Below are 23,638 nucleotides of genomic sequence, written 5' to 3' on the forward strand. Positions count from 1 at the left end.
GTGGATTTAGTTCCGCCTTCCGTCTCAACCAATGGGAGATGCCCTCCCGGCGGCTTCTGCTAGGAACGGTGGGCGGGGCCCCGCGATGACCAAAACGCGTCAGTCGGCGGGCGGGCCGCGTTTCCGGCCTGAGAAACTGTCGCGTTTCTGAGGAGACGTCCCCCGCAGCTGGCAGTTAACACCGCGCTAGGAACCTCCAGATCAGGCGCCTGGGTCGACACCGTCACCATGGGGGCTGTGCTGGGCGCCTTCTCCCTCGCCAGCTGGGTGAGTTCCGGGGCTTAGTGTCCCCGCCAGACCTGCAGTCCAGGGGAAGGGCGATAGGGAACCCCAAGCCCAGGCCCGAAAGGGCCTCGGCCCCAGAACCTTGGAGGGGCCCAGGCCCTGGGCTGCCGCGGGTCCCTGGGGGCCCAGGCCCAGATCTGCGGCGACCCCAGGCAGGGACCAAGCGGCTCGCTTTCCGAGTTTCCTGGGGAATGTAGGAGGTCGGGCCGCCTTTGTTTACAATCCCGATTGCCCCGCCCCTGCGAGCCTCCCTGGTCCTGGGTTCTCCGGGAGCTGGCATGGGCGGAATGAGAGCTCCGGGGCGAGGGCTGGATGGTTTATTTTTGAAGCATCCTCTTAAGGTGGCATCATTTAATTTGGCGTGTCTTGCTTGAATCATTTTTATCCCATAGCACGAGACTTTGCCAAAGCTGGGTAGGTGGCAGAGTTGGGATTTTAACCAAGGCCTGCCTGCAGTTCTGATGCAAGGGAGAGAAGGCCCTGTGAATTATGCAAAATTGGAAGCTGTGGTCTAGAAATTTAGGGGCCTTGTACAAGTTGTTTAACTTTGGCTTCCCGTAATAAGAGGAAATTCCTCTCAAGGGCTATCGTGAGGATAAAGTGAACAAATGAATAGCCTTGAAAACTGGAAACGTCATATTTTTAAAATGAAATTTTAGGATTTATGATAGAGAATATGCTGCGTTCTTTCATAGCCACCCACTTCAGAGGAGCGTGATTCCTCAAGTTCTTTCTTGTTTCCTAATTTCCCAGATTTGATTGGCCAAAGACTCAGTCTCTTTCCACTACCCTTTCTTGGGGACAAAGTGTATTTTCAGCCCTTCAAGGTTGTTGATCTTAAATCAGAAGGATGTTAAATCATTTAGAGAGTTTCTTCAGGACAGTGGCTTTCCAGTTTTCTTGACTGTGACTCAAAGTCATCTGCTACACCCATTTAGACACAAAATTTCATGGAATTATTCTTACCCTTATCTGCTGCGCAACTTGTTTTTTATATTCTATTACATTAAGCAAAATTCTGGCATAACTCACTCAGTTGATTTTTGCAACCCACTAGTGAGTGAAACCCATAGTTTACAAAATACATAGACTTCGAAGATCATTAGTTAAGAAGTGGGTTGGTAATTTGAAATAAACTTATCTTTCCTATACTGGTAATCTGAAACACATTTTTATTTTAGTGAAACTATTTTATAGTCACTTCGTTTGTGATTTGAGAAAAGAGCTGTTTTATAATTGTTTATGGCTGAAACAATAGGGATAGAAAATAACAGCAGTATCTTACACCTAAATCTATAATTTATTCTTTGCTATGTCATTACTGTAAAAAGTATTTAGAATAAAAGATATAAATGCAATTTTCTTTACAGTGCTTATTATGTGAGCTCACGTGAGAATAAATCTTAGTTTGGAGAGAGGTATGTTAGTGTTTCTTACTCAAAATGATGAAATGATAGAGAACAATGTTAAGTGTCACAAAAGCAAAAACTAGAGACAGCAAACACTCCACCGTGCACTCTGTGAGGGCAGGGACTGCATCCTTTTTTTACTGCATCTGCAGTGCCCTTCCCATAGTAAGGTCTCAGTTTTGTTTGAAGGAATGATAAACTTGGGATTTTTCCATTTATAAAAACTGTGAATGTAGTGATCAAGCCAAACAGACTGAAGGACCACATAAACTCTCTGCTTTTAATAGACAATTTTGTTACACTCCCTGTTCATTCAGTAAATGTTGAGTGCCCATTAGGGGCTAGGTACTGCCATTGTAGGCCCTAGGAATACTCCAGTGAACCAGACAAAAGGCCCTTCATCATAGAGCTTACATTTTAATTGGATGAGACAATAAGTATGAAGCATGTTGGATAAAAATAGGTGCTAAGGTGAAAAATAAAGCAGGAAACAGGAATCGGGTATGTTAGTGTGTGAAGAGGTTGAAATTTGGATAGGGTGACCAGGGAAGGTCTCACCAAGGAGAAACCATTGTTAGCATTTTGCACATGACTATAATTTCTAGGTCAAAATGTTACTGGAATAAGGTTCTTGCCTCTCACTGGTTAAGAATGAGCAGGTAAGGCATGTAGTTTTCCACAGGAGCAAAGCTTTGTTGAAGAGGCTTGCAAGCGGAGACGAGGAGGACCTAGAGCAACCGTTACCCTCATCTCCCAGAACAAAAGACAGGCCGAGTTTTTAAAAGTTCTTGGGAGGGAAAAGATTCATGTTTATTCCTAGACACAGGCTCATGCGCAGCAGCTTTCCAAGAGGGCTCCTGTCCCAAGGGCTTCTGGGATTCATAGCAGGACTTATTATGGGATGTCATGCCCGCACAGTCTCTCACTCCCTGGGTTCGATTCCCCAGCTGGGGCTGTAGCCCCTTACTGCCCCTGGTGGAAGGTCACACAGCGGTCACAGGTGGATGTTCTGTGCATGTCCCTGGGCCAGGTTTTCTCCAGCTGCTTCTGAAAAGCAACTTTAAAGAAGTTTGCAGACCGTTTTTAGATACCCTGCTCCATTGTTCTGGGGAATGGCTTTGTTTCTGCACCCTGGCCTATTTCTTGTTACTTTGTTTACAGACTTGGGGGGCCCTCTGTTTCTTGTCTTACTAAGTCTCTAGGTTCCACGCTCAACCCTCTATTACCTCCCTGATAAAGCATACTCTATTTGTCTTTTACTTGCTTCTCCTCTAACCACAGCAGTCTCTTTGCTATTTCTCAAACAGGCACCCTCCGATCTCAGGGCCTTTGCTCCCTGTCTTAAAAAGAAGCCAAAACTTGCAATACTGTTTTTAGCAGACAAAAAAAAGAACTAAGTTTAAAGGTATAAATTTTTTAAATAATTTTTATTGTGCTTTAAGTGAAAGTTTACAAATCAAGTCAGTCTGTCACATATAAGCTTATATACACCTTACTCCATACTCCCACTTACTCTCCCCCTGATGTGTCAGCCAGCTCCCTCCTTCCCGTCTCTCCTTTCGTGACAATTTTCCCAGTTTCTAACCCTCTCTACCCTACTGTCTCCCCTCCAGACAGGAGATGCCAACACAGTCTCAAGCGTCCATCTGATACAAGTAGCTCACTCTTCATCAGCATCTCTCTCCTACCCATTGTCCAGTCCCTTCCATGTCTGATGAGTTGTCTTCAGGAATGGTTCTTGTCCTGGGCCAACAGAAGGTTTGGGGACCATGACCACCGGGATTCCTCTAGTCTCAGTCAGACCATTAAGTCTGGTCTTTTTATGAGAATTTGGGGTCTGCATCCCACTGTTCTCCTGCTCCCTCAGGGGTTCTCTGCTGACCTCCATGTCAGGGCAGTCATCGGGTTGTGGCCGGGCACCATCTAGTTCTTCTGGTCTCAGGATGATGTAAGTCTCTGGTTCATGTGGCCGTTTCTGTCTCTTGGGCTCATAGTTATCGTGTGACATTGGTGTTCTTCATTCTCCTTTGATGCAGGTGGGTTGAGACCAATTGATGCATCTCAGATGGCCCCTTGTTAGCATTTAAGACCCCAGACGCCACATTTCAAAGTGGGATGCAGAATGTTTTCATAATAGAATTATTTTGCCAATTGACTTAGAAGTCCCCTTAAGCCATAGTCCCCAAACCCCCGCCCTTGCTCTGCTGACCTTTGAAGCCTTCAGTTTATCCCGGAAACTTCTTTGCTTTTGGTCCAGTCCAGTTGAACTGACCTTCCGTGTATTGAGTATTGTCCTTACCTTCACCTAAAGTAGTTCTTATCTACTAACTAATCAGTAAATAACCCTCTCCCACCCTCCTCCCTGCCCTCCTCGTAACCACAAAAGTATGTGTTCTTCTCAGTTTATACTATTTCTCAAGATCTTATAAGAGTGGTCTCACACAATATTTGTCCTTTTGCCTCTGACTAATTTCACTCAGCATAATGCCTTCCAGGTTCCTCCATGTTATGAAATGTTTCACAGATTCGTCACTGTTCTTTATCGATGCGTAGTATTCCGTTGTGTGAATATACCACAATTTATTTAACCATTCATCCGTTGATGGACACCTTGGTTGCTTCCAGCTTTTTGCTATTGTAAACAGAGCTGCAATAAACATGGGTGTGCATATATCTGTTCGTGTAGAGGGTCTTATTTCTCTAGGGTATATTCCGAGGAGTGGGATTTCTGGGTTGTATGGTAGTTCAATTTCTAACTTTTTAAGAAAACGCCAGATAGATTTCCAAAGTGGTTGTACCATTTGACATTTCCACCAGCAGTGTATAAGAGTTCCAGTCTCTCTGCAGCCTCTCCAACATTTATTATTTTGTGTTTTTTGGATTAATACCAGCCTTGTTGGAGTGAGATGGAATCTCATCGTAGTTTTAATTTGCATTTCTCTAATGGCTAGTGATCGAGAGCATTTTCTCATGTATCTGTTAGCTGCCTGAATATCTCCTTTAGTGAGGTGCATGTTCATATCCTTTGCCCACTTCTTGATTGGGTTGTCTTTTTGTAGTTGAGTTTTAACAGAGTCATATAGATTTTAGAGATCAGGTGCTGGTCAGAGATGTCATAGCTGAAAATTCTTTCCCAATCTGTAGGTGGTCTTTTTACTCTTTTGGTGAAGTCTTTAGATGAGCATAGGTGTTTGACTTTTAGGAGCTCCCAGTTATCTGGTTTCTCTTTGTCATTTTTGGTAATGTTTTGTATTCTGTTTATGCCTTGTATTAGGGCTCCTAACGTTGTCCCTATTTTTTCTTCCATGATCTTTATCGTTTTAGTCTTTATGTTTAGGTCTTTGATCCACTTGGAGTTAGGTTTTGTGCGTGGTGTGAGGTATGGGTCCTTTTTCATTTTTTTGCAAATGGATATCCAGTTATGCCAGCCCCATTTGTTAAAAAGACTATCTTTTCCCCCAATTAACTGACATTGGGCCTTTGTCAAATATGAGCTGCTCATATGTGGATGGATTTATATCTGGGTTCTCAATTCTGTTCCATTGGTCTATGTGCCTGTTGTTGTACCGATACCAGGCTGTTTTGACTACTGTGGCTGTATAATAGGTTCTAAAATCAGGTAGGGTGAGGCCTCCCACTTTCTTCTTCCTTTTTAGTAATGCTTTACTTACCCGGGGCTTCTTTCCCTTCCATATGAAGTTGGTGATTTGTTTCTCTTATCACATTAAAAAATGTCATTGGAATTTGGATTGGAAGTACATTGTATGTATCGATTGCTTTTGGTAGAATAGACATTTTTACTATGTTAAGTCTTCCTATCCATGAGCAAGGTATGTTTTTCCACTTATGTAGGTCCTTTTTAGTTTCTTGCACTAGTACTTTGGTAAGATTTATTCCTAAGTATTTTATCTTCTTGGGGGCTACTGTGAATGGCATTGATTTGGTGATTTCCTCTTCGATGTTCTTTTGTTGATGTAGAGGAATCCAAGTGATTTTTGTATGTTTATCTTATAACCTGAGACTCTGCCAAATTCTTCTATTAGTTTCAGTAGTTTTCTGGAGGATTCCTTAGGGTTTTCTGTGTATAAGATCATGTCAACTGCAAGTAGAGATACTTTTACTTCCTCTTTGCCAATCCAGATGCCCTTTATTTCTTTGTCTAGCCTAATTGCTCTGGCTAGGACCTCTAGCACAATGTTGAATAAGAGCGGTGATAAAGGGCATCCTTGTCTGGTTCCCGTTCTCAAGGGAAATGCTTTCAGACTCTCTCCATTTAGGGTGATGTTGGCTGTTGGCTTTGTGTAGATGCCCTTTATTATGTTGAGGAATTTTCCTTCAATTCCTATTTTGGTGAGAGTTTTTATCATAAATGGGTGTTGGACTTTGTCAGATGCCTTTTCTGCATCAACTGATAAGATCATGTGGTTTTTGTCTTTTTTTTTATTTATGTGGTGGATTACATTAATGGTTTTTCTAATATTAAACCAGCCTTGCATACCTGGTATAAATCCCACTTGGTCGTGGTGGATTATTTTTTTGATATGTTGTTGGATTCTATTGGCTAGAATTTTGTTGAGGATTTTTGCATCTATGTTCATGAGGGATACAGGTCTGTAATTTTCTTTTCTTGTGGTGTCTTTACCTGGTTTTGGTATCAGGGATATGGTGGCTTCATAGAATGAGTTAGGTAGTATTCCGTCATTTTCTGTGCTCTGAAATACTAAAGGTGTAAATATTTTTGACGAACATTTGGAGCCCCAGTGGTGCAGTGGTTAAGAACTTAGCTGCTAACCAAAAGATTGGCAGTTCGAATCCACCAGGCGTTCCTTGGAAACCCTATGGGGCAGTTCTACTCTGTTGCTCTGGGTCAGAGCCAACATGAGGGCAATGAGTTTTGGGTTTTTTTTTTATATATATAAACTGAACTTTAATACTTTGGACAGAATGGGGGAAAAAAAGAGACTTCAAAAAAAAGGGGATGGGTTTTGGGGTGCTGGAAGAAGGCTTCACAGTTACCGTGGAGCTAGACTTGAGGCACAAAACATGCTTCCTTACTTTTTTTAGGAGAACCCTTTGTTTTGTTCTTCTTTGTCCTCTGCTGCTTCTCTTCTGTGCTATTACTCCACAGAGTGAAGACTGTTACTATGTTAGCCTTGGCTGACATTGTATCAATAACTAACATAACAGAGGCATCAGAGACATCCCAGAGATCACAAACCCAGGCTCCACTGTGCACCCATCTGGTTCTAAGGTGGAACTCCATTAGCCACAAAAAAGAATGTAATCATTCATTGTAAAGCACTTTGTAAAATTCACATTTACAAGATAATAAAGTCAGTTCAAACTGGGGGGAAAAAAATTGAGTAAAGACCTAAAGGAAGTAACAGTGAGCCATGCTGACACTTCAGGGAATAGTGTTCTAGGCAGAGAGAACAGCAGCCCTGAGGTAGAGTCTACGTGTTTTGTTCAGCAGGAACAGCAAAGAGTTCAGTGTACCAGAACTGAATGAGTGAGGAGGAAAATAGGAAATGAGTCCAAAAGGTAGCAGAGAGCTAAATTTTGTACATCCATATTTTTTAGGGCCTTGTAGACCAGTTTAAGGACATTGGCTTTTATTCAAGTGATAATAGGAATCCATGTGTTGTTGTTGTTAGGTGCCGTCGAGTCGGTTCCGACTCATAGCGACCCTATGCACAACAGAATGAAATGCTGCCCGGTTCTGCGCCATCCTTATAATCGTTGTTATACTTGAGCTCTTCGCTGCAGCCACTTTGTCAGTGCACCTTCTTGAGGGTCTTCCTCTGTTCCGCTGACCCTGTACTTTGCCCAGCATGATGTCCTTCTCCAGGGACTGATCCCTCCTGACAACATGTGCAAAGTATGTAAGACGCAGTCTCGCCATCCTTGCGCTCCTAAGGAGCATTCTGGCCGCACTTCTTCCAAGACGGATTTGTTCATTCTTTTGGCAGTCCATGGTATATTCAATATTTTTTTCCAACACCACAGTTAAAAGGTGTCAACTCTTCTTCGGTCTTCCTTATTCATTGTCCAGCTTTCATATGCATATGATGTGATTGAAAATACCATGGCTTGGGTCAGGCGCACCTTAGCCTTCAGGGTGACATCTTTGCTCTTCAACACTTTGAAGAGGTCCTTTGCAGCAGATTTGCCTCATGCAATGCAGTGATTTCTTGACTGTTGCTTCCATGGGTGTTGATTGTGGATCCAAGTTAAATGAAATCCTTGACAACTTCAGCCTTCTCTCCGTTCATCATGATGTTGCTCATTGGTCCAGTTGTGAGGATTTTTGTTTTCATTATGTTGAGGTGCAATCCATACTGAAGGCTGTGGTCTTTGATCTTCATTAGTAAGTGCTTCAAGTCCTCTTCACTTTCAACAAGCAAGGTTGTGTCATCTGCATAACGCAGGTTAACGAGCCTTCCTCCAATCCTGATGTCCCATTCTTCTTCATATAGTCCAGCTTCTCGTATTATTTGTTCAGCATACAGATTAAATAGGTATGGTGAAAGAATACAACCCTGACGTACACCTTTCCTGACTTTAAACCAATCAGTATCCCTTTGTTCTGTCCGAACAACTGCCTCTTGAGCTATGTAAAAAGGTTCCTCATGAGCACAATTGAGTGTTCTGGAATTCCCATTCTTCGCAGTGTTATCCATAGTTTGTTATGATCCATACAGTCGAATGCCTTTGCATAGCCAGTAAAACACAGGTAAACATCCTTATGGTATTCTCTGCTTTCAGCCAGGATCCATGTGACATCAGCAATGATATCCCTGGTTCCGCGTCCTCTTCTGAAACTGGCCTGAATTTCTGGCAGTTCCCTGTCGTTAATACTGCTGCAGCCGTTCTTGAATGATCTTCAGCAAAATTTTGCTTGTGTGTGATATTAACGATACTGTTCTATAATTTCCACATTCGGTTGGATCACCTTTCTTGGGAATAGGCATAACTATGGATCTCTTCCAGTCAGTTGGCCAGGAAGCTGTCTTCCATATTTCTTGGCATAGACGAGTGAGTACCACCAGCGCTGCATCTGTTTGTTGAAACATCTCAATTGATATTCCATCAATTCCTGGAGACTTTTTTTTCGTCAGTGCCTTCAGAGCAGCTGGGACTTCTTCCTTAAGTACCATGGGTTCCTGATCATATGCCACCTCTTGAAATGGTTGAATATCGACTAATTCTTTTTGGTATAATGACTCTGTGTATTCCTTCCATCTTCTTTTGATGCTTCCTGCGCCGTTTAATATTTTCCCCATGGAATCCTTCACTATTGCAACTCGAGGCTTGAATTTTTTCTTTAGTTCTTTCAGGTTGAGAAAGGCCGAGCGTGTTCTACCCTTTTGGTTTTCCATCTCCAGCTTTTTGCACATGTCGTTATAATACTTTACTTTGTCTTCTCGAGAGGGCCTTTGAAATCTTCAGTTCTTTTACTTCATCAATTCTTCCTTTTTCTTTAGCTGCTCGATGCTCAAGAGCAAGTTTCAGAGTCTCCTCTGACATCCATCTTGGTCTTTTCTTTCTTTCCTGTCTTTTCAGTGACCTCTTGCTTTCTTCATGGATGATGTCCTTGATGTCATTCCACACCTTGTCTGGTCTTCAGTGACTAGTGTTCAATGCATCAAATCTGTTCTTGAGATGGTCTCTAAATTCAGGTGGGATATACTCAAGGTCATATTTTGGCTCTCATGGACTTGCTCTGATTTTCTTCAGTTTCAGCTGGAACTTGCATATGAGCAATTAATGGTCTGTTCCACAGTCAGCCCCAGGCCTTGTTCTGATTGATGATATTAAGCTTTTCCGTCGTCTCTTTCCACAGATATAGTTAATTTGATTTCTGTGTGTTCCATCTGGCGAGGTGCATGTGTATAGTCGCCGTTTATGTTGGTGAAAGGAGGTATTTGCAATGAAGAAGTTGTTGGTCTTGCAAAATTCTATCATTCGATCTCTGGCATTGTTTCTATCACCAAGGCCGTATTGTCTAACTACTGATCCTTCTTTGTTTCCAACTTGCGCGTTCCAATCGCCAGTAATTATCAATGCATCTTGATTGCATGTTCGATCAATTTTAGACTGCAGCAGCTGATAAAAATCTTCTGTTTCTTCATCTTTGGCCCTAGTGGTTGGTGCATAAATTTGAATAATAGTCATATTAACTGGTCTTCCTTGTAGGCAGATGGGTATTATCCTATCACTGACAGCGCTGTACTTCAGGATAGATCTTGAAACGTTCTTTTTGACGATGAATGCAACACCATTCCTCTTGGAGTTGTCATTCCCAGCATAGTAGACTATATGATTGTCCGATTCAAAATGGCCAATACCAGTCCATTTCAGCTCACTAATGCCTAGGATATCGATGTTTATGCATTCCATTTTATTTTTGATGATTTCTAATTTTCCTAGATTTGTACTTTGTACATTCCAGGTTCCGATTATTAATGGATGTTTGCAGCTGTTTCTTCTCATTTTGAGTCGTGCCACATCAGCAAATGAAGGTCCCGAAAGCTTTACTCCATCCACATCATTAAGGTCGACTCTACTTTGAGGAGGCAGCTCTTCCCCAGTCATCTTTTGAGTGCCTTCCAACCTGGGGGGCCCATCTTCCAGCCCTGTATCAAGACAGTGTTCTGCTGCTATTCATAAGGTTTTCACTGGCTAATGCTTTTCAGAAGTAGACTGTCGGGTCCTTCTTCCTAGTCTGTCTTAGTCTGGAAGCTCAGCTGAAACCTCTCCTTCATGGGTGACCCTGCTGTTATGTGAATACCGGTGGCATAGCTTCCAGCATCACAGCAACACACAAGCCCCCACAGTATGACAAACTGACAAGACACGTGGGGGAGGAATCCATGTAGAGTTTGAAAATAGGAGTGATGTGATCTGACCTGTGTTTTAAGAAGATGAGTTTTGGTTGCTGTATGGAGAATAGGTGGTAGAAAAGTAAGGGTGAAGCAGAGAGACGAGAGCTATTGCATTTAATCCAGGTGAGAGGTAATATAGTGGTTTAGACCAAGGATATTATTCAAATGATTAGATTCTGGATATATTTTGAGGATAGAGCTGATTTGCTGACAGACTGGATGAGAGGTTTAGAAAAAACGAAGGCATCGAGGGTAACTCCAAGGTTCTGGCCTCTTCAACAGGAAGAATTGTCAGTTACTGAGACAGGAAAGGAAACCCTGGTGGCATAGTCGTTAAGAGCTACGGCTGCTAACCAAGAGGTCAGCAGTTCAAATACACCAGGCACTCCTTGGAAACTCTGCCATGCAGTTCTACTCCTCCTATAGGGTCGCTATGAGTTGGAATTGACTCGATTGCAGTGGATTCGGTTTGGTTTGGTTTGGTTTGGAGATAGGAAGTGACACAATATAAAGAAGGACAGGTTTGCCCCACAGATGATTTCCTGAGTATCTATTGTGTGAAGGTGCAAGAGATGTAACACTAGGTGGTTTCCCTCTCAAAGTATTTATGTTCTCATGAAGTTTAGAGACAAGTAAGCAATTATAATGAGATAATGTGACTTGTACAGTTAAAAAAAAAAAAAAGCTAAAGGGAGACAGGTGTTTGAGAATGCAGACAAAATGAACCTAAACTAATCAGTGTCATTGTTTTTAGCTGTAAAATGTTTAGATTTCTATCTGTGGCCAGATACAGACTTCTGGTATAATTTCTTGTGTGTGTGTGTGTGTGTGTGTGTGTGTGTGGTAAAATACATATAAAATGTGCCATCTTAACTACTTTTAAGTGTACAATGCAGTGGCATTAATTATATTCACAATGTTATAAAATCATCACTGCTATCTTAATATCCAAAAATTTTCATCATCCCACTAAACGTTAACTCCTCATTCCCCTTCTCCCAGCCCCTAGTAGCCTAATCTACCTTTTGTCTCTATGACACCTATCATATAAGCTTGTTGTGGTCTTTTGGCCCAGATTGTAGCTAAGAATTGGATGACTGAAGCTGATCACTTTCCCATTGCAATTGTGATTACAGATAATTATGGCTACCACCATATATTGAGCCCCTGCTATATGATAGGCGTTGTTCTAGGTCATTTACATTCCTAGCACCATGTCAGTCTTCACATACTGACCTTGTTTGGGTAGGTGGTATTGTGCCCATTTTTACAGATGAGAAAACTTAGCCTTTAAGAAGTTTAGTAGCTTGTCTCAAACCACACAAAACCATGGTAAAACCCACACACGGTCCCACCTTTTTAAAAAGTAGGGATTATTGCTAAGAACTAGAATGTAAGACCAGGGCTCCCCATTGTTTAAATTTGCTTCTTCTGCTGATAATTATGAATTAGCTTATCTTCGTGATATGATGTGATAATTTCACCTGTCAAGGCAACTCAAGCAATTTCTTAATCAAGCATATGTAAGAATGACTCAGATTACATCATTTCTCATCTGGAGTGCTTAGTAAATGATTTTAGTTGACCAAAGATCCAGGTTGCTCCTGAATGGAGCCAATGGCTCCTGCTATCATTTATAAGTGGGTTTCCGTATAATGCTGCTTTACACTGTAATATAAGCTTTGGTAAATTAGTATTCTCAAACAGCAAGTGGAATTAGGCTTGCATTTTTCTCAGTACTTAACACATCTTGTTTTAAAACAAAGCTCTTTCTGCGTGAATAGACCGTCTTAGTCGTCTAGTGCTGCTATAACAGAAATACCACACGTGGATGGCTTTAACAAAAAGGAGTTTATTCTCTCACAATCCAGTAGGCTAGAAGTCCAAATTCAGGGACCCAGCTTCAGGGGAAAGCTTTCTGTCTCTGTCAGCTCTGGAGGAAGGTCCGTGTCATCAGTCTTCCCTTGGTCTGGGAGCATCTCAGCTCGGGAACCTCAGGTCCAAAGGATAGGCTCTGCTCCCGGTGCTGCTTTCTAGGTGGTATGAGGTTCCCAGCTCTCTGCTTGCTTCCCTTTCCTTTTGTCTTCCCAGAGATAAAAGGTGGTGCAGGCCACACCCCAGGGAAAACTCCCTTTACATTGGATCAGGGAGGTGACTCAAGTAAGGGTGGTGTTACAATCTTACCCTAATCCGTTTAACAAAATTAAAATCACAAAATGGAGGACCGCCACAGAATACTGGGAATCATGGCTTAACCAAATTGATGGACATTTTGGAGGGAACATAATTCGATCCATGACAATAACTAATATTTATTGAGCTTTTACTATGTTTTAGGCATTGTGTTGAGTGCTCATTTTAATACAGTGGCATCTGAGTGAGGAAGATTCTGTGATTGAGTCTGTTTTACAGATGAAGAAATAGGTTTAGATTATATAATTCGTTGAGGTAAAGTGGCAGAAATAGGTTGAGGTCTGGCTCCAGAGCGCACACTTCACCTCTACTACCTTTGTCCCCCACCTCCCAACTATATTCTCTCAGTTAAAACTTGTCAAAGCTTGGTTTTAACCTGGTTTTATTTTTAAACTTCTGTCTTGCTACATCTTAGTGGTTAAGTGCTACAGCTGCTAACCAAAGGGTCAGCAGTTCAAATCCACCAGGCGCTCCTTGGAAACTCTATGGAGCAGTTCCACTCTGTCCTATAGGGTCGCTATGAGTCGGATTCGACTCGACAGCACTAGGTTTTTGGGTTATGTCAAGAAGAAGTCTGTTGAAGGAGGTCTCAGATGTCCCTGATGTCCTCATTGTAGGTTCCATGCCTCTGCAGTGGCGCGTCATGTTTGGTATGTAGTTGCTGCCCCAACACTAAGAATTCTACCGTGACGCGCCTCATCTACGCCTTCATTCTGCTCCTGGGCACTGCTGTATCCTGTATCATGCTGACGAGAGGGATGGAAACTGAGCTGAAGAAGGTAGGTAGAAATAACAGTACCCTTCATTTACTGGTTATTGTTATATTTTGCAAAAATTTTATGTATAATTAATGTTTTTGTTAAGTTCTTCAGCATTAGGAGAGTCAGTCAAGTTCAATGTAATTATGGATTTTTGCATTACTTTTGGATGTAGTCAAAATGCAGAATATGAAGGTATTAGTCCTTTTCCAGAAATAAAAGTAGTCAAAATGAACATCTTCAGGCTCTAAACTAGCAGCTGACTGAAAATAGATAACAAAAGAATGACCCCACAAACGTTCTCTTTCTAGTATGTTTAAAATTTAGACATCAAAGCTAGACTGACCTTTAGTAGGAGTCAGCTATAGCTAGAGCATCACAGCCTAGCAGATGTTGAATTGATCAGTTCCATAAATCCAGGTTTTCCTATAGTGGAATAGAATCTGTGTTTAAATGTGGATAATTTCTTAGCATTGAAATTGCTTTTTTAGATTCCTGGATTCTGTGAAGAGGGACTTAAGGTCAAGATGGCTGATATCATGGAGGATAAAGATTGTGATGTGCTGGTCGGTTATAAAGCCGTGTATCGGATCCACTTTGCCTTGGCCATCTTTTTCTTTTTCTTCTTTCTGCTCATGTTAAAAGTGAAAACGAGTAGAGATCCCAGAGCAGCAGTACACAACGGGTATGTAAGATTTCTTCCTAGCCCGTTATGTTATGGTGTGGCTTTTCTTCAGCAGTTAATGTTGCCCTTCCACTGGAAGCAGTAGAGTAGGTAAATCAGTGGCCCAGATGTATTTCTGATCTATTATACGTGTGAAATTGTTTCGATGCCACTTTCAGTTTGAACTCTGTAACACTGGGCAGGAGAGGCATGGGGGGAACCTCTTGTCATTTTTCCAAATACCAGTGTTTTTCATGTTCCTGAATTTTTTGTTGCTGTGCTTTAAGTGAAAGTTTACAAACCGAGTCAGTCTCTCATACAAAAAGTTACACACACCTTGCTATGTACTGCTAGCTGCTCTCCCCCTAAGGAGACAACACATTCCTCCTCTCCACCCTGTATTCCCTGTGTCCATTCAACCAGCTCCTGTCCCCCTCTGCCTTCTCGTCTTTCCTCCAGACAGGAGTTGCCCACATAGTCTCATGTGTCTGTTTGCTTATTCCTGAATTTTTATTAAACACCTATCATACAGTTCAGGTCATATGCTAGGCACTTTCTATGTTTGTGTGTATATACATATATATACACACATGTACATATATGACTGTGGAGTATATATTCTTTCTATTGTTTTAAGATAAATATTTATCCGGTATATGCAAAAGTATGCAAAAAGATAAACTGAATATGTTTCAGCCACTGATTTACATATTCTATTGCCTCTCACTCCTGACCTCCACTTCCCCTTTTACATATATTTCTAATTGTTATTAGAAGACCGAAGGGAGTTTTGTAAACTTTACATGTATTATAATCTCCCTTTTATGGACGCAGTGACTGAATTTTGAAGAGGTTAAATAAATTGCCTGAGATCTCTCAGCTAATGAGGGCTGGAGCTAGGATTGAAACTCAGGTCTGCCCAAAGCCTAGTTCTTTCCACTCTGGCATACAAGGCAGTCATTCAGGATGATAGACTGAAAGTCAGGTTTGGTTCTGGTTTTGCCAGTGATGAGTTGTATGTCGTGAGCAAGACACTTGATCTCTCTGGGCTTTCATGTCCTACCTTGTAAAAGAAAGATTAGGTGATAACTTTTCCCCCCAAATCTAAGAGTAAATGGCTCAATATTTAGCTAACTCTGTTAGTTTAGAAGTTTAGAATTCCCCAGAATTCTAGAAAAACATCTTAATTTTAAGCTCTGAAAATAGGGAGATGCCAAAAAGCTACACGTTTCGCTCTCGCTATGAAAGTGGGTGATTTACTCTCTGTGCTAATGTTCATCTTTAAATTGTGGGAAATAGTGACATAGCCTCCTGCCAAATGATGAAATAAACCTAAGCATGTTGGTAATGCTACTAAGGCTTTTATTTTTGTATTTCAGAAGTTCATTTTTCTCAGTGTAAGGGAAAAAATTAGCACTCAGAAATGCATTTATTTTATTTTAATAGGTTTTGGTTCTTCAAAATTGCTGCCGTTGTTGGTATCATGGTTGGATCTTTCTACATTCCCGGGGGTCATTTTACCACAGGTATGGTTTACTATTGAGAGAGTTATAAGATACACAAACTCTACAAATGATTGAGTTAAAGCTACACTTTCTTTACTGATACTGCAGAACTGGGTGTTACATAAATGAGATGCCGTCTAGTTCTGTGCGTCACTTAGGTTAAAGCCAAGAGGCATACATTGTACCTACTGCTTAGCTTTTCTGAAACCATATGTTGGTCTAGTGCCAGTATTTTAAAAGTTTGCCTTCTCACTTGTAACACTAGGTTAGGTGGAGAGCTTGTCCACATAAGGACTTGTAACTCTTATCCTCCTTTCTGTAATATGGCATCAAGTGATGTGCATGGATTTCCACAGTGATTTCCCTTCTCTAAAGTAAAGGAAAAGGCTAATTTGACACTTAAAATGTCAAATTCTAGGCTCCCCTTGGCACAAGCTCGAACAAGTTTTAAAAGGTCTGAAACCTAACAGGACACTTCTCAGAGAATACCTTTGAGTTTGGAGTTGGAATGACCTTGCATTACTGCTGGAGACAGAATAAGCCCTTACCACCTCTCATTTGAGTTGAAATCTGTTCAGGATATTGGACAGTAACATTCTGAAACGTCATTCCTATGGTAAAGAATAACTTTGTTCTTTTGGTTTGTAGCCTGGTTTACTGTTGGCATGGGAGGGGCCTTCTTCTTCATCCTCATCCAGCTGGTGCTGTTGGTTGACTTTGCTCACTCTTGGAATGAATCATGGGTTAAAAAAATGGAGGAAGGAAACCCAAGGTGCTGGTATGCCGGTAGGTATCTAAACTCACCTGTGAGAGCCATGTTGTATTATGCTGCATTATACAGTATACAGTAAAATCTCAAGTGATTTAGTATATAAGCTTCTATTGTAGAGCTGTCTTTTAAAAAAAAAAAAAACTGAATCAATTCTGAATTAGATACATTATTAAAAGGAAGTAGCACAGATAATATAAATTATTAGATTCTCCTATTTAATTTATTTTGGGATTCATAATGTAGTTAGATAAAGAAAATGAGTTGTTTTTCTTTTTTTTAATTCACTGGCATAGACCTGGTTTTGAATACCTTGTCTTCATGTATAAAGGACTCAGATGGGTTCTACATATGGGATATCTGCCCACATACCTCAGGCAGAGATGGGTGAATGGTTCTTACTGCTATTTTGAGAGTGTGATCCCACCTCTTATAAAAGTTTTCTGGTAGGTAAAGGGCACTTAAGATTTCTAGGTTGGGAGTAAGACTTACAGCCTCTTAGTGCTGAGGAGGGATTTTGGAACCCTCTACTTACTAGAGGCAGTGACCCAGCTATACCTCATTTTTTTAAAGAATAGTTGCTAAGATTCTTCCCCTCTCACCCCCCATTTATAAAAGTAATAGATGCTCTATGTCAGGAACTTGGAAAACAAAATCACAAAAGCAAGCAAACCCTCCATAATCCAACTATATAGCAGTCACTCAGTGTTAACATATTAGCCTGTAGCCTTCCAACATTTTTTTCTGTGTGCATATGTATCTTCTGTGTATAGAAAAAAAAAACAAGTTATTGAATAATACTGTAATATGTTTGTATTTTATTTATCCTTTAAATGTATTATATATTCAAGTTATTTGTAGTTTGGCTTTTTTTTTTTTAACTTATAAGTAGATAATTTCTGAATGTGGAAATTATTGAACAATATCATTAATATCACACACAAGTAAAATTTTGCTGAAGATAAATCAAAAACAGTTGCAGCAGTATAATGACAGGGAACTGCCAGAAATTCAAGCCAGATTCAGAAGAGATCATGGAACAAGGGATATCGTCGGTTTCAGATGGATACTGGCTGAAAGCAGAGAAGACCGGAAAGATGTTTACCTGTGCTTTGTTGACTATGCAAAAGCATTCGACTGTGTGGATTATAACAAAGTATAGATGACATCACAAAGAATGGGAATTCCGGAACACTTAATTGTTTTCATGCAGAACCTATAATAGGCCAAGAGGCGGTCATTCAAACAGAACAAGGGGCTGCTGCATGGTTTAAAGTCAGAAAAGGTGTGCATCAGGATTGTATCCTTTCACCGTACCTATTCAGTCTTTATGCTGAGCAGATAATCTGAGAAGCTGGACTATATGAAGAAGAAGGAGGCATCAGGATTGGAGGAAGACTCATTAACAACCTGCATTATGCAGATGACACAACCTTGCTTGCTGAAAGTGAAGAGGACTTGAAGCACTTATTGATGAATGTCAAAGACCACAGCCTTTAGTGTGGATTACACCTCAACATATAACAAAAATCTCACAACTGGACCAGTAAGCAACATCATGATAAATGGAGAAAAGATTGAAGTTGTCAGGCATTTCATTTTACTTGGATCCACAATCAACGCCCATGGAAACAGCAATCAAGAAATCAGGCAGTGCATTGCATTGGACAGATCTACTGCAAAAGACCTCTTTAAAGTGTTGAAAAGCAAAGACATCACCTTGAAGACTAAAGTGCACCTGACCAAAGCCATGGCGTTTTCAGTCACCTCATATGCATACAAAAGCTGGAGAAGGAATAAGGAAGACAAAAGAATTATTGACGCTTTTTGTTTTTTTTTTTTTGAATTATGGTATTGGCAAAGAATATTTACTATACCATGGACTGCCAGAAGAATGAACAAATCTGTCTTGGAAGAAGTATAGCCAGAAAGCTCCTTTGAATCGAGGATGATGAGACAGTATCTCACATACTTTGGACATGTTATCAGGAGGGGTCAGTCCCTGGACAAGGATATCATGCTTGGTAAAGTAGAGCCCCAGCAAAAAAAGAGAAGACCCTCAGCAAGGTGGGTTGACACAGTGGCTGCAACAGTGGGCTCAAGCGTAACAACAATCACGAGGATGACGGAGGACCAGGCAGTGTTCGTTCGGTTATACATAGGGTTGCTATGAGTCAGAACCGACTCAATGGAACCTAACAACAACAAGTAGCAATAAATACCTAATAATACATTTTTGAGTACATCTTTGATTCTTTCCTTAGAATTAACTCCCAGAAGTAGAAGGTCAAAGGGTATGAATATTTTAAATATTCAAAATATTTAAAATTTTAGTACATACTGTCAAATTGTCTGGTTTTATTGTCATTTATTTAGCTTCTTTTTAAATTATTAAAAACACAAACAATACCACGTTTACCATAAACACAAAAGACAGAACTTTATAAAGAGTGAAACATGCAAATCTCTCTTTACTCACCTGCAACCCATTTTCCTCTCCAGGTGTAAGCACTGTTATCCAACCTTTATCTGTATTTCTGCACGTACATTTGTCACTTTTACATTTAAATATAAGTAGGATCATACTATATACACTGTTCCACAACTTATTCTTTTCACTTAGTTTATGATGAATATCCTTCCATGCCAGTGACTAAGTCATTCGTTCAGCAAGTGTTCCATAGAATAGATGTGCCATAATTTATTTAATCATTGCCCTATTTTTGGTCACTTAAATTGTTTGTAATGATTGTTTCTTTAGGCAAAGGATTATTAAATAGTCTTTATCATTATGGGTTGGAGATTCTGAAAATCCTCCTTTACTTCTTTCTGACTAATAAAAGTTTATTTTTTACCTATTCATTTACTTCTTTTTTCTTTAACACATTTTGGACCACTCAACTCTAGAAGAATTTAATAATTGTAGATTGGCCATGCTTTGGAGTAACTGTAAGTAGAGAAATCTTGTATATTCAGGTGGAAAAAATTAAGCATTGTACCAGGCGCTCCTTGGAAACCGTATGGGGCAGTTCTACTCTGTCCTGTAAGGTCACCATGAGTTGGAATCGACTTGACGGCAATGGGTTTGGTTTTTTGGTTTTGGCTAGTCATTTTATATATACCCAAAATCCATTGAAATAAATAGAAACTAGTTTTTTTTTTTTTCTAAATAAGTTTGTGCTTTGAATTGAACACAAATTAACTGAGCTCAACATTGCTGCAACTGGTCTAAGTATACTGTATGCTTAGCGTCATGTTTTCTACTTTTCAGAGAAAGTGACACAGCTAATTGTTGATTATCCATGTGAATGGAAAGGAACTTCAGCTTTGATATTTGAAAATTCCAAACGAGCCACTCCCCTAGTTCAGGGATATGGTATCCTTTGCAATGGGAAAGGGCCAGAAGACCCAGGAATGAACCTTGTAGGTTGCTAAGAAAAGCTTATAATGTATGTTATCAGCACGTAGTTAGCAGTTTACCCAGGTGGCATGATCACGTCTGTCTGCCCAACCCATTAAACCAAATTAGGTAATTCAGGATGTGAATTCAGTTGCTTGGTGAATTTTGGAATTTAACATTGAGCCAACTTTAAAACAATCTGAAATTTCAACCTTGGGACTCCTGTAATTTCACTGTAAATTATTGGCCACCACAAAAGTGAAGAATTGTGCTTTAGGTGAAAGTTTGCAGCTCAAGTTAATTTCTCATACAAAAATTTATGCACATATTGTTTTGTGACATTAGTTGGAATCCCCGCAATGTGACAGCACACTCTCCCTTTCCACCCTGGGTTCCCTGCGTTCATTCAACCTGTCCCTTCCTGCCTTCTCATCCTGCCTGCAGACAGGAGCCACCCATATTTGACTGAACTAAGAAACACACTCCTTACTGATATTATTTTTTGTTTTATAGTCAGTATCTTTTCATTTTTATGTACAGTGAAAGAAAATTGGTCTCTATTGTAAAAATTTATTTCCGTTACAATTGTAAGCATTCATATTGGTTCCCCCCTTCCTTTTTTTTTTTTTTTTTAGCTTTATTGTCTTTCACAAGCTTCTTTTATATCCTGTCAATCGTCTGTGTTGTGCTGTTCTACATATTCTATACTAAACCGGATGGATGCACTGAAAACAAGTTCTTCATCAGTATCAATCTGATCCTTTGCATTGTGGTTTCTGTCATATCAATTCATCCAAAAATTCAGGTATGGTTGTTTTCCGCATCTTTCATTTATGAGCGGTTTTTAATTGATGTTAACATCTAGGTAACTAGAGAATTCAAAAGTGTTTAAATCATGGGGATGATTCTTACGGGTCATTAGCCAAGATAGTTTAGGGAAATCAACTTGAAAATGTAATTGGTTTTAATATTTAAAGACAAAATTCATGCTCTTGAGTCTCATCTTTTAAATAGTATACTTTTTAAAATTCATAGAGTTGTAGACATGAAATGAACATCCAGCCATCACCTCTCCTTTTAAAAATGAGAAAACTGAAGTCTTGAAGTCAAGTGATGGGTCACCCAGCTAGTTAGTGGCAAAGCTGAGCTTAGACTCTTTCCACTACTCTAGTGGACTAGACAATCAAAGTCTTGTGTAATAACACAGGACTCTCCAGGGTGATGAAATGCCTGGAGAAACAATAGTGGATGGTTCCTCTTTCTTGGTTCTTTTGCAAGCTAACTGAAGAAACTGCAAGGTTATTTGTTATTTTTAAGCTGTCAAGCAGAACCAGCAGGCTCTTAGTTAATACAACTCATTGAGTCCCAGGGATATTCCATACTTGTCTTTGCAGTCCATGTGGCATTGTTTTCCTTTTGATTCCATAGGAACACCAGCCTCGTTCTGGCCTCCTGCAGTCCTCTTTCATCACCCTCTATACCATGTACCTCACGTGGTCAGCCATGTCCAATGAACCTGGTAAGGGAATCTCAGTAACACATTTATTTCATGAAAAGAAAGGAAACTGCCCCTTTGGCGGGTGCAAAAACATATAAAAACATCCGAACGAACAAAAAAACATCACTTGAATGTACAGTGTTCACTATATCACTATATGCTGACAGATATTTACCTTTCAGGCTTCATTCCCCGTGCTTATTCACAGCTGACATATAGTCCTTTTATACTTGGACTACCTTAAACTAGTTCAGAGCTGTGGAAAAGAGCAACATTGTTTTAGCCCTTTGGTGGACTTGCTTTAATTGAATTTTACTTTGGTGGTGTAGGCATTAGAAGAAACAACTGACAGCAATCTCCTGTCGTAGTTACAATAGCATTATTTCTCGGTAGGGTATTCTGTGGACTCCTTATGAAAGTAAACAATTATTATAGATGCCCCGAAGGTGACTTATTTTATTTTTTGTATTCCTATGTAACTGTGTGCAAATAAAACTCGGGATACCTACTGGTGGTTAAAACCTTTGCCCAGCTATAGCATTAAAAAGATTTACCAATTAAGCCACAAAACCAGTGAAATCAAGATTGACAACCTAATACTTCGATAGATGGTTTTTTGTTTTCTTTTTTTTCTAAAACCATGTCACTGGTTGTAACACAAGTATGGTACGGACTGCTAGGTTTCAAATTCTTTTGGGTACAGTGTTCCTGCATTTCACATCGTTGGGTGATGCGTAAGCACCTCTCTTACCCTTGTTTGCAATAAGATGGGCTATAACCAGGGTAACGAAAAGTTTCTGATTTTCAGATCGGTCCTGCAACCCTAGCCTGCTGAGCATCATTACACACATAACTGCACCAACCCTAGCTCCTGGAAATGCATCTGCTCCAGCCCCTACATCTGCCCCACCATTAAAGAGTGGGCATTTTCTGGATTCAGATGGTTTTATCGGGCTGGTAGTCTTTGTTCTCTGCCTTTTGTATTCTAGGTAAGTTAATATGGGCTCTGGGACATATATTTCCCAGTTACATTTTCTGCCCCTAGAGGGTTATTGGCAGGCATTTGAGCCACGTTAGCATGTTCTGGTGTCATGGCGGATGCTGATACAGCTGCCTAAAAAAAAAAGGGAAGTTGGTCTGCACCACATTTGAGTGTTGAGAGCCATTTGTATGAGGGGATGCTTCCTGGGGGAATGATCATATGAAGCTTTTGTGTCTTTTGGCTTCTGTATATCAAGATAAGGCTTGCAAGTATGTTTATCATTTCCTTTGTGTTGTTTGGGAAGGTATGGTTACCACTTTACCAGCATTTGGAAATATTCAAGTAAATGAGTTATTTTCAGGGTGACAACAGTGTGTGATGCACTTACTGGGCCATGGACTGATACATACCGTATATGTAATGTGGGTTATGGAACATGGGAACGATATGGCCCACTTTAATTAGCCACTTCCCTGGTGACATCTTTTATAAAGTGCTCGCCTCCCTGGTGACATCTTTTATACAATTCCTGCAACGTGGTACCAATAGGTCCTGTGTTTGTGATATACTTCATGAAACACGGTACCAATACGGCCCATTTACAGTTGGCTTCCCATTTTTTCAAATAAAAAACTACCAACAATGATTCGGTATCCATTCCATTAGTGAAAAAACATGGATCACCAAAAAATTCCCCTCCCGCCCCACCTCCAAAATCCACGAAAGTGTTAAAAGGTGCTTAGGACAGGATCGTCATGAAGAATCTTGATCATTGTAAACAATCTTTAAACAACTGCAGAATTGTGTAACATCTAAAGTTAAAGCCTGGTAATCCAAAACCCCAGAGATAACCAGTATTACCAGTTTGTACCCATATTGCATTGCATATGCCATCTCAACGTTATCAAGTCTTCCAGTCAATGATTACGGGCTATCTTTCCATTTATTTAGGTGGTCTTTAATTTCTTTCAATGTTGTTGTATAGTTGTTAGTGTATAAGTCTTATTCTTCTTTTGTTGTATTTATTTCTAAGTATTTTTTTTTTATATATACTATTGTAAATGGAATTCTTTTTTTTTAATTTTTGGATTGTTTAACTGATAGTGTATAGAAATTCAGTTGTTTTTTTCTGTATTGATCTTGGACCCAACAACTTTACTGAACTCTTTTATTGGTTCTAGTGGAAACCCTGGTGGCGTAGTGGTTAAGTGCTATGGCTGCTAACCAAAGGGTCGGCAGTTTGAATCTGCCAGGCACTCCTTGAAAACTCTATAGGGCAGTTCTACTCTG

The 23,638-nt window shown here is 40.3% G+C and overlaps 1 protein-coding gene across 1 annotated transcript in view; it reads left to right on the forward strand.

Annotated features, from left to right (window-relative positions):
- Window positions 1-86: 86 nt before the first annotated feature.
- Window positions 87-23,638, forward strand: part of SERINC3 (serine incorporator 3) — a 28,408-nt gene continuing 4,856 nt past the window's right edge. The window contains exons 1-8 of the mRNA XM_049868710.1: window positions 87-267; window positions 13,390-13,551; window positions 14,022-14,215; window positions 15,641-15,720; window positions 16,348-16,485; window positions 20,504-20,673; window positions 21,297-21,387; window positions 22,175-22,355. Coding sequence (XP_049724667.1) covers window positions 229-267; window positions 13,390-13,551; window positions 14,022-14,215; window positions 15,641-15,720; window positions 16,348-16,485; window positions 20,504-20,673; window positions 21,297-21,387; window positions 22,175-22,355 — 1,055 coding nt within the window. The 5' untranslated portion in view covers window positions 87-228. The remainder of the gene's footprint in view (window positions 268-13,389; window positions 13,552-14,021; window positions 14,216-15,640; window positions 15,721-16,347; window positions 16,486-20,503; window positions 20,674-21,296; window positions 21,388-22,174; window positions 22,356-23,638) is intronic.

Source organism: Elephas maximus, chromosome 25 (genome assembly GCF_024166365.1).
Source record: "Elephas maximus indicus isolate mEleMax1 chromosome 25, mEleMax1 primary haplotype, whole genome shotgun sequence".
Lineage (NCBI taxonomy): Eukaryota > Metazoa > Chordata > Mammalia > Proboscidea > Elephantidae > Elephas > Elephas maximus.